This window comes from Equus caballus, chromosome 18 (assembly GCF_041296265.1).
Source record: "Equus caballus isolate H_3958 breed thoroughbred chromosome 18, TB-T2T, whole genome shotgun sequence".
Classification (NCBI taxonomy): domain Eukaryota; kingdom Metazoa; phylum Chordata; class Mammalia; order Perissodactyla; family Equidae; genus Equus; species Equus caballus.
Window position 1 is genome coordinate 57,983,703 of NC_091701.1, and position 12,046 is coordinate 57,995,748.

Genomic DNA, 12,046 nt, shown 5'->3' on the forward strand with positions numbered 1-12,046 from the left:
CATATTATGTATCTTTACTTAAAGGACTTCTGGGATACTTTCACAACTAGATCCTCTAGATGAAGTCTAGAATGTTCTACAGCAAATACTGTTTTCAAGAACTAAAAAGGGAGCAAATTATAGAATATAGTTACACTATAGTAAGAGGCTCCAGAAAAACCCACAGGGTTCAAATAAATCACAGTCTATGTCAAAATAACAACAGCACTAAGTTATTTAAAAAGCATCAAGAGAATTAAAAGATTATAATCTCAAGAACAGGGGTTATATGTTAAAAACAAATTATTCAATATATATATATTTTTTTACCATAAAAGGAAAAACCGTTATGTTGGAACCTGTGAAATGTATAAAATACACTGATTTTTCCATTACGGGATTTCATTTTTAAGTCTCTTACAAGTACTAATTAGGAAAATTGCAGAGATAGTGTACATACTATCTTCAGATGAGTCCAAATGTTGTGATACCTCTTGCTTATATATTATTCCCTCAGCTAGATTACAACTCCTATAGGATACACTGTGTATTTTATCTACCAGTATTGTTGATTATTAAAGCTGATTTGTGGAATATTATAAAGAAAACAACATTAAGGAAACTAAACAGAATGGTACGTATTAAAAAGGAAAATAATGTCAGATATTGTTAAAATACATCTCTAGTAAAGAGCAAATAACATCTGGTCAACAATTCAAATTTACTCCTGAGAAAAGAATATTCAATATTTATCCTTTAATTTCATTTAGTTAATATATACATTTACTAATACTATCCAACTTTTAATTACCATTTCAACTGGGGAAACTGAAGGGTAAAGAAAAAAATCAGATGTCAGACGATCTTTAAATCTCAGCTGGGACCAGAGTTTAACATTATAATTGAACAACTTTTTTTCCAGTTCTCTACTGTTGTCCATTTATATCCTAGAAGTCAGGATGTATGTTATATTCACCCTTGAACACATGATTTTTTTTTCAATTAATACATAAATCCAATCAGTGTATCTGATCATCTGGAGTTGCATTTTTGGGGGGAGGGTGCTGGCTTCTTTCATTACCTATTCATGGGGAAAATGTTTTATTCCTCATATTATGTGTATGGTGGATACTACGTGTGTGTGTGTGTGTGTGTGTGTGTGGGTGTGTGTGTGGGTGTGTGTGTGAGTGTGTAAACTGATCAATTTTTTAAGATAATCTAGGGAGACAAATTAATGGATTAGAGTTTTACTTTTCCAATTTTCTAGTCAATCTATTTAAAATTACCATAAGAAGTAATACGACTTGGGGGAGAAAAGAGGTGAGCTAACTGATCCACAAACTGGATGACCACTTTCTCAATAATGAAGAGTTAACTCTAACATAGCAGGAGCTTAACATACATCAATTTCCTCCATATAACAAGTTGTTAAATTTTAAGCCCTCTTGAACAATTATGATGTATAATCTGCCTACAGATTAATCTATTTCCCAATTTCATAACTGTGATTTGATTATCCCCTTGACTGGTACCAATGCAAACCTCTAGATGCACAAAGAATGGAAAGATATCCCGTACCCTGTGCACTCAGTCTCCCTCAGCCGTGATTAACACAACAATTCTGGAATTACTCTCAGGCACTAAGTGTACTGTTTGCTCTCAACAAAGCGGGGACAGGCCTCCTTCCGAGAACTGAATAATCAGGTTCTGTCTCAGGACTATAGATGAAGGTTCTGTTTTTATACTATCACTCTTCTGTCACTGTAGTTTTTTAAATTTCACACAAATTGTGTTTCTATAAAAATATATAATTAGGGGCCAGCCCTGTGGCCTAATGTTTGAGTCCAGCACACTCTGCTTCAGCAGCCTAGGTTCACTTCCTGGGCGTGGACCTACACCGCTCATCAGCGGCCATGCTGTGGCAGCATCCCACATACAAAGTAGAGGAAGACTGGCACAGATGTTAGCTCAGGGTGAATCTTCCTCAGGAAAAAAAAAAATTATATATAATTAAACTGTATTGGAGACAAAACCAAAACCAAACTTCTAAGGAATATGTACTAAGAGGTCAAAAGGTACTTCATGGCCTCTGAACATTAAACATCCTGTACTTTATGCCTCTGTACCAAAGTTTACAGCAACTTATCACTTAGTACCACACATGCTACTCATTATGCACATTGACGAGAGCACTGTAACGTGCAGAGGAAAAAGGCCCTCACACTATGCTGGCTCTCGATCTCCTCGTGCTTCTGCTGGAGGGCTTGGGAAGCCCGAATGGAGTCTCCAATGCCCCACTGGGCTCTCAGTTGTTCTGATCCGGGCCCTTCAAGCCAGTTCACAACCTATAAAGGGAAGTTGAGATGAAATATTAAAATAATCCAATGCTTTTCAAACTTTCATTCTAATTAGTTTTCCCCTTCCAAAGTTCCACAAGCATTTTTAATTTAAATTCTTCAAATTCTATTGTACAGGCAGTAGATGTTTCTTTCGGAACCACGCAGCTACAACGTGACAACTTTTCCAAAACCTAAATCTGAAAGAAGGCACACTATAGCACCTTAGGCTTTCGGTTATCTGATCACCTGCAGGCTACAAGAAATCCGGAAAGCTCCTATAAAAGAAGGTTAAAAATTAACTTACAATGACAAGAAAATCAGAGAACTGTAGGATTTAGAGTTGGAAGGGACATCAGAAATGACATTGGTCAAATTTCTCATCTAACACTTAAGAAAACTGAGTTTCAGGAGATTAAATGACTTGCCCAAGGTAACATAAACCATTATTAAAAAACTAAGACTAAAATCCATGTGTCCTGACTAATGTTCTTCCCAAAGCATTGATAAAACTGAATGAATTAAGTGATTAACATAAAGTTAAAACGGTATTTTTCTCACTTTGAAAAGAAAATTGAAAACTAACTGTAGAATTATACTTCTGCAATACCCTCTACGGATCTTCTTAGGATCAACTAAACATCCAGCCCCACAAGGCCAGCTGAAGTCCCATTAGCACCAAGTCTACTGAGAAGGATGTAGGGTGGGGACTAGTTTGCCAGAACAGCAGCACTGGGTGTTTCTCTTCTGCTGAGTCCCTGAAGCAGCCCAACAGTTCAGGAGTAAGGAGATGAGAGCCACAAAGACAGATATGGGAGACACTCTGGCATCAAAACCTCCTACCCCACAGGAGCCGTGCTCATTATAAAAGTCACTGAACTCAAGGATGCCCAAAGTCATGCCTTCCATCAAGTATTAACAGGTCTCAGAATCCATACCTAGAATAATTTTTACTAGAAGCAATGTTGTCCAGTAACAGTTGACATTCCAATTTTTATCAGGTTTTCAGGGGAACAAAGCTAGATAGTTAAGCAAAGATCAAATTCTCATGCAGAAGGAGAAAGGGTTTGTTAACTCTTTACCCACAGACACATACATTCTAAAACTACATAGACAGAGTGAAGTAATTTTAAGAGAAAAAACAGTATTATCAACCTTTACATGTTACTAAACTAGAATAAAGAATTCAACAACAGATGTACAGTACAGTTATGCCCTAAATCTAAACTTAGGATAGCTCCCAAGAAGGGAATGAGGGTGTCTCTGCAGCATAATATTATAGAACCAGTGGACAGACAGGCTTACCTTAGAACTTTATAACAGAGCATCACAGACCCATAGTGCATTTCTGTTACTACCAGGTGAAAAGATATTCATTTTAAAATCAGACAGTTCATGTAGTTTTTAGTAATTATCTAAAAGTACCACATCATAGAGAAAAAACATATATATTTCCATTAATTTTTCATACGCATTGCATCTTCAGATGTTACTCCAGATTTAAGTGCTACAGCCAATTCTCAGAGAGTACAAGTAATTTCTATCCTGTGTTTTTCACTTAACATCACGCTACAATACTATCACGATTTTCCACGTGGCTATAGCTATTATAATTTTCAATGGCTGCAAACCTCTTTTCGAAGAAGGCCAACCTCCCCGCCTGCCTGCCTTCCTCCCTCCCTCCCGTCTGTCCAAAAGGAACCAACCAACCCACCCATCTTTATTGGGAGCTAAGTAAATCATGTACTACCTCAAATAACTGTTATGCCTGCTTTCAAGACTCCAATTCTCTATTGTTGGTACGAATTACTTAAAATTTCCACTAATTTTAAGTAATTCTAAGATGAACACATATATGTAGCAGTTATATATACCTTTTTTTCCCTGAAATTCTGCACTGCTTTCCTAGGAAAGATTTTTAATTGAGATCTTGGGTTCAATGATGATATAACGTTAATGGCTGTTAGCATACACTATAAAATTCCTGTCTAAAACACTTTTCTATTTTAAACAGCCAAGTAATGAAAGTTTTAACTGAGAATAACCTTTGCAAGGTATACAAACTGACTACTGCTTTTAAAATACTTCTGCCAACTGAAAAAATAGAAATCTCTCCAGTCATATTTTAAATATTAGTGAGATTGAATAAATTGCAAATGTTTGCTTACTAAAAGTATATGATCTTTGTGATTTATCTCTTCGTGTTTTTTGTCCATTTATGTCCTAGTATTTTAAATATTAATATATTCTTGGCTTCCACCTTCTCTTTATAAGATTTTAATACCAGAGAGCAAAAACTCAAAACCAAAAAAAGTCAAAATATTATTTTTGACTCACTGGAATAGCCTTGTGCTATAACTTTCTTTGCTAAACTCTTGTTTTCAGAGTCCTAAGTTCATCTGCAAACCCCTGTTGTCAGCTGTTCTTTAGAATGCAATGCTTTGTTCCTCAACATCTCCACTTTTGTGCTTTAATCCTTTGTACGAGCTGTTTTGGAGGAGCAAGGTACTAGGATCTTGTCTCTCTCTGTTGGCCTGTGGAAAGTATCATTCTTTCACAGGAGAGTCAGATAAGCTGTTACGTCTGGAGAAAGCACTAGGCATGAGTCAATTCTGAATTCTGGCTCTACTCCTACTAGTGGGTCTGAATTTTGGCTCTGCTCCTACTAGTTGAAAGACTTTGGCCCATCATCTTTAAAATGGTGTTAATGTTACTTACCGTACAGGACTGTTGTCAGGATTATACCAGTCATTATATGTAAGACACTTAGCACAGCAGATGATACTAATAATTGTTAGCCTGTTTGCTTTCCTCACTTGTTCTGAAGAAAAACACCCTAGCTCCTTCTGTCTATTCACTCTTTATAAAGTTGGTCTCACATCTGCATTTTACAGTAAGACTCCTGTGTTTCTTAAGCAAGTCTCTGAACTGTTTTACTCAACACTTTTGTAGGAGTGGGGAAGGAGGGAGGAAGATTGGCCCTGAGCCTACATCTGTTGCCAATCTTCCTTTTTTCGCTTGAGGAAGATTGGCCCTGAGCTAACATCTGTGCCAATCTTCCTCCATTTTATGTGGGACACTGCCACAGTATGGCTCGATGAGCAGTGCTGGGTCTGTGGCCAGGTTATGAATCTCTGAACCCAGGGTCACCAAAGCAGAGCACGCAAACTTAACCACTACCTCTCTGGGTCGGCCCCATTATTCAACACTTTTTTTTTTTTTTTGAGGAATATTAGCCCTCAGCTAACATCTGCTACCAATCCTCCACTTTTTGCTGAGGAAGACTGGCTCTGAGCTAACATCTGTGCCCATCTTCCTCTACTTTATACGTGAGATGCCTACCACAGCATGGTTTGCCAAGGGGTGCTGTGTCCGCACCTGAGATCCAAACCAGCGAACCCCAGGCTGCCGAAGCGGAAGGTGCGCACTTAACCACTGTGCCACCGGGCCAGCCCTCAACACTTTTTAAAAAAGAAAATAAAGAGAGTAAGTTTTAGGGAAGTTTATGTGAACATTTTGAAACAATCTTCCATTTCCTTTTTGGGACTTAACTGCTTCTCATTTATTATTATGTATTATGAATATGGATATAGAAACAGATACAAAGTGGCTTTTAAGTATTTTAAATGATTAATATAATTAATTATTTCACTAGAAATATCTGAATTCTAAAAAATACAGGTGGAATGAAAGCATCTCAAAAATTTTTAACTAATTAATAGTGGATATATTATTTTTAAAAACCTAAGACAACATTAAACTTTGATTTTAGACTACTCTAGAAATAAAAGCAGCAGGTTAATAGAAATCATGATAACTGGGGAAAAACAATTCATGAAACTTTTGAAGAACGATACATTTGAAAATAAATTTTAAATTATGCAAAGACATCTCCTTGGCACAAAAAACCAGTCAAGTGGTCAAGTGCACATATAGTTTTAATGTATGCTGAAAGTAACTTCCCTTAGTATGCAACATCAGTAATGTAGACACAGTAAATGTACGACTATTTCTAGTGAAAATGATGCAAATAGAGGTTGACGCCCCAGTAAACAAGTCTATTTAAATGCATTAATGATGGTGGTTTGTCAAACTAGGTTATAAAATTTAATTTCAATCAAGACATCTTGCTCAGTCAATCTGAATATTAATTTACTGCAAAAACTGTTCCATGCCCAATCCATATCAATATGACCCCGCAAATGGTTACATTTACATGCACAGGATAACCTTGGAGATGTGCTCTTAAAATCTAAGGTGACAAATATTTGCAGAGGCCAAAAATGCCTGTGACTATCCACCATTCTTTCCTCACCAGGCTGATTTCTAAAGAGAGCACAAGAGAATATCTGGAAGTATGTGGGTCAAACCAGGCAGAGGGGCATGTCAAGCAAATGTCAAGCATTTAACCCAGAGAAAGAATCTGGGGAACTGGGAACATAGCCTCCAGCTGTACACTTATGCAACTCAGAGTATATCCTATTTTGCATCTATGGTTCCTTTCTACAAAGGAAGAAAAGCTCATGGATGATTCTAGAAATAACATCTGCAATGCCAACAGTAATTACTGCCACAATAAATGATGAGAATAACGATCGCATATTTCAGTGAAGAGGCATGTCTCCTACCCAGAAGCACGTGAAATCTAGGGTCCAAATGCAGCAGCAGCAGCATGGTCTGCGTAACAACAAGATGTCTAATGCTACCGATCTGAACTGTGGGGAATAAATGACTGATAACTATAATCGTCATTACTTATATAGTTTATTTATTAAAGCTATAGATTTCTCTTTCATTATGTTTTTAGTGGTAAGTCAACAGAAAAAGAAATTTGAAAAATTCAATTTTTACTAATTTAACATAAGCAGAGACAGTCAATTTTATTTTTATATAAACAAAAAATCTTTTTCATTTTCCCCAAATTTGCAGGACTGAAGACAGTATAGTTTATGTTCTGTGTATGCTGACATGATCAATATATGTTACTATATAGCTAAATTTAGGTAATCATTTTGGCAAGGGAAATACATCTTTCCCTAAAATGTGAACTGTGAAAAACAGTGCAGGAACCATTCCATGATGAATAATAGTGTTCTAACCAATTCATGAGTAATGCTCATAAAGAAAATTGAACTGTAATAAAGTTGATTTGTTTTTAACAATAATCTCATTACCATCATCACCATCATTATAAATATCTTCATTATCATCTGCTTCTCTAGTTTCTTTCTTCTTTATCCAACTGAGCTGGTCCATCATTTCAAAAACGCCTTTGCCAATACATTAACCCCCTTGCCCCTCTGTCTTTTTATCATACCTATTGATCCCATGTAGCAAAGCACAAATGCTGGATGAATCCCATCACCCGTGTTCTTTCTCTGTGCCTGCACCTCAACGACCAGCTATGAATTGAGAGGCTCACACAAGAGGCCAGAAAGTTTCCACTATAAGTTCAAGATCAACACTACCTAAAAATACAACTACCTTTCTATGGTAATTTCACTTTTCCAATCCCCACAAAGGAAATTCTGAATCATCTTCACTCCATTCAAACCTCTAATTCTCTTCAATCACCACACCTCTACCCTGCCTCCAAACCTGCCCCACCCCACAGATGACCTTTGTCTCTGACTTCACACAAAAACGCGCACACACACAGGAACTCCTCTATCTTCCTGATGCCTGACTAATATGTGGAGGCACCTCTGGATTCATCCCACCCCTCCCTCCTCCTGTTACAAAGGAGGAGTTCTCCCTCTTCCATTCCAAACCTAACCCCTTCCATCGTGCTTTGGAGTCCATTCACCTCACCTGGTCAGGAACTTGATAGTATTAATTATCTTTTCTCTCTTGTACATTCAATCCCTCCCTCCAAACAGATACTTCCCACTAACCTTTAAACTTCTTACAGTTTTTCATATTATTAAAGAAGAAATCTACACTTGAACCTTGATGTGGGCTAAACTGTGTCCCCCCACAAAATCCATATGCTGAAGTTCCGTCAGTACTTCAGAATGTAACCATGTTTATTTAAAGATAAGGTCTTTAAAGAGGCAATGAAATTAAAATGAGGGTATTAGGGTTGGCCCTAACCTAATTTGACTGCTATCCTCAAAAGCAGAGGAAATCTGGACACAGACAGATACAGAAGGAAGATGACGGGAGGACAAAGGGAGAAGATGGGCATCGAGAAGCCAAGGAGAGAGGCCCAGAACAGATCCTTCCCTCACTGCCCTCGGAAGGAATCCACTCTGCCAACACCTTGACCTTGGACTTCTGGCCTCCAGAACTGTGAGAAACTAAATTCCTGTTGTTTAAGCCCCCTAGTCTGTAGTACTTTGTTACAGCAGCCCTACTAAATGAATACAACCTCTCTTCTACCACTCATAGGCACTGCTCTATTTCTCATCTTTCCTTCAGAGACAAAATTCTCAAAGGGTAGTCTATATTCAGTGTCTCCTTCACCACACTTCACTCTCAATTCCTGGATTCACTCCAGTGAGCTTCTGGCCCTGCCACTCCATGCCCTAGGATCACCAATGACCTTGATCTTGTGCATTCTAATGGACATGTTAAGTCTCTCTCTTATTCAGTCTTTCAGTAGCATTCGACAAGGTGCCCAACTCCTTCTCTGAAATGCTTTCTTCCCTTGGCTTCCACAACACAGAACTCTTCGCACTTTTCTCCTTCATTTCTGGTCAATCCTCCACTGACTTCTTTTCAGAAGTACGCTCCTCTATCTTGTCATTAAATGTTGGAGTTTCTCAAAGCTCAGTTAAAAAGCCCTCTTCTAACCTACTCTCAGCTCTTTCCTTGGCCAATTCTCATCCACATCAATGCTTTTAATCACCATTCATTCACAGATTACAAACAAATATGTCACAAACCCAGACTTCTCTGATTTCTGGACCTGTTCGGGACAACCCTTCTATATCTTCTCTTAGATATCTCAAAGTCACCTCAAATTCAACATGTCTAAAACCAAAGTCATGATTCTCCACGCCCTTTTCCACTCACATTTAAACTCAAATGCTGTTCAGTGTTCCCTAACTGGATACCACCACCATCCATCAAATCTTGCAAGCCAGAAAAATGATTCATCTCTGATTTCTTCTTTCTCATCCTTACTCCCACTACTCTCCTTCTTGGGAGTAGGCATGGTTGCAATTTTACAACTATTTGTGTGATTATGTAATCATGCACCATAAGAGTGGGAACCTTGTCAATTTTTCTTACCATTATATTCCACCTAGCATAATGACACACCATTATAGATACTCATTTTTTGAATGAGCAAATAATAGACAACACTAACAGAAAACTCATTATGTGCCAAGCACTAAACATTTTATAAAAATTATCTTCATTAATCCTTGTAACAGCCCTATTAAGTATTATTATTGTTCTTGTTATTCTCATTTTACTAAGAAGGAAGGTAGGGCATGGAGACGTTATACTTCCTTCCCAAGATAAACAACTTGGAAGTAGATTATCTGGGTGATTTGTATACCACTATGCTATTCTATCTTTATGGTTTTCAAAGATACTCTCAAGCTACTTGGCTAAAGCTTACCTGGGTTTAATACAAGCTATCTTTAACTTACAAATATATTACATAGAAGAAGTTATACATAATTAACGTATGCTCAGAAATCTTCAGTTTATATGTGGTTATGATGAGATAAAGCCTAAATCCTTTTGTCTGGAATTCAAGATCTTCCATGACCCAATTCCTTCTTTCCTTTCAAGACTTTTTCCCCATGACACCCTGATGCTCCAGTCAGGGGTCAGCAAACTACAGCCTGCAGGCCAATTTTGGCTTACTACTTGTTTCTGTAAATAAAGTTTTATTGGAACACAGTCACATACATTTGTTTACATAATGTCTAAGCATTACAATGGCAGAGTTAAACAGCCATAGCTGAAAGAAAAACTGTATGGTCCACAAAGCCAAAACATTTACAGTCTGCCAACAACTGAACTAGACTTAGACTAGAGTCTACTTCAATGAAAACAAATATAATAGCTCCCATTAATCAAGTGCTGGGTTCTTTCAATAAACCTTTCAAAGGGGTGTTGTTACCCCTGTTTTAGTTAATAAAACAGGAAGGAAGGGAAAGAAACAGAGGAAGGGTAACAAGGAAGACAGAAGTCAGATGGAGGCTCAGGTGAGTAAATAATGTTACCATGATCACACAGTAAATAAATGGAGGAACTGGGATTCATAGCATGCTCACTGGCCATGTTCTATGACTCAAAAGCCAGAAACTCTCCATGGTGCCTACTGCTTCCTTCTTACTCAACAGAGCTTGGAATTTCATGCTGCTAGTGCTTATTCACACTCTTCTTTCTCCTTCACAAAACACCAATTCTCCTTTCACAAGGCACCTTCTAGGGAAATCTTATATACTATTGGAGGACAAGCTCAAGTGCTACCTCCTCCACTAAGTCTTCCTAGATCACCTGCAACCAGAGGAATAACTGCTTCTATAAATGTCCAGGGCACTTCAGTCATGACCTAGACACACTTAACACTTCCTCTCTTGAGGCTGAATGTTAGCAAAAACCACGTCTACCTTTATATCCTGTCAAAAACCTAGCAGAATGTCTTCTATATAACAAGCACTTAATAAACACTTATCTAATGAATGAATGAACCTAGATAAAAACATTGGGACATTTCTCATCTGCATTTTTAAAATAAAATATTTAAGATTGATTTCTCAATCACTCAACAGATGAAAATCCAGAATGTAGTCTAAATAACAGAGATGTCTTCCTTAGTATTTATTTTTAGTATTTTTAGCCTACTTTTCTTATAAAAATTCATTTTAAAAGGAACTAAAAATTCATATGTATTAAATAAATTTAAAGTTTTCTATCAGTATCATAAAATAATGAAATTTAATATTGTAATTACTTATATTCGTGTTATTATTTTGCTAGGATAGAAAAACTCTTCATAATGCCCAAATTAACAAAAAAAAAACCTAACAAGTTATTAGAAATTAAGAATAAATCAAATATCAATGTTATTTATTGCAAGCATACACTGAGAAGACAGATATTTCCAACAACTAGTTACTTTTGAAGTTCATTCTGATAGAGTGAGGTAAATGCTCAATGCCATCACTGTAGAAATAATTTTAATGGAAATACTGCTTGTAAAAAATAGAGATAATTAAAAATGGTCTAATATGTCTAAGGTTCTCTATATTGTGTAAATAACGCTTAGTATAAAATCAGTTACAGAGTAGAAATTATTTTTTAAAAACTCCAACATTTAGAATCAAAAGGAGCTAAACGTGTTCAGATCAGACACCTACCTGCAGGACCTTCTGCTGAATCTCTTCTAACTGCGTGCGCTTGCTGCGCTGCCTGCAGACTTCCTGGTAGCGGGTATACTGCTCCCGCAGTGAGTCTAACAATTTCATAACCTGCGGCTGCGCAAGCAGTTCGTCGTCCATAGGAGACCACGAGACCCCTCCCTCCGAGCCGTTAAATCGACGCTGCTGTAATTCGGATAACAATTCATGCCCTTTATGAATGAAAGATACTTATAATTAATATCCATAAACAAATACAATTCTTCTCAATTCTAGTCCCTTATTTTTAGAATCCATCTGCCTATATGACTACCTACCTACCTACCAGGTCATACGGACAGGCATACCTCACTTTACTGCACTTCACTTTATTGCTCTTTGCAGATACTGCATTTTTTACAAGAT

At 37.2% G+C, this 12,046-nt stretch overlaps 1 protein-coding gene across 4 annotated transcripts in view; it reads right to left on the minus strand.

Annotated features, from left to right (window-relative positions):
* The window catches only part of SESTD1 (SEC14 and spectrin domain containing 1), a 114,931-nt gene that overhangs the window by 23,801 nt on the left and 79,084 nt on the right, over positions 1-12,046 (minus strand). For all 4 annotated transcript variants that reach the window (XM_023622126.2, XM_023622128.2, XM_023622127.2 and 1 more), the window contains exons 9-10: positions 11,642-11,853; positions 2,202-2,324 (exon numbers count right to left, since the gene is read on the minus strand). In XM_023622126.2, coding sequence (XP_023477894.1) covers positions 2,202-2,324; positions 11,642-11,853 — 335 coding nt within the window. The remainder of the gene's footprint in view (positions 1-2,201; positions 2,325-11,641; positions 11,854-12,046) is intronic.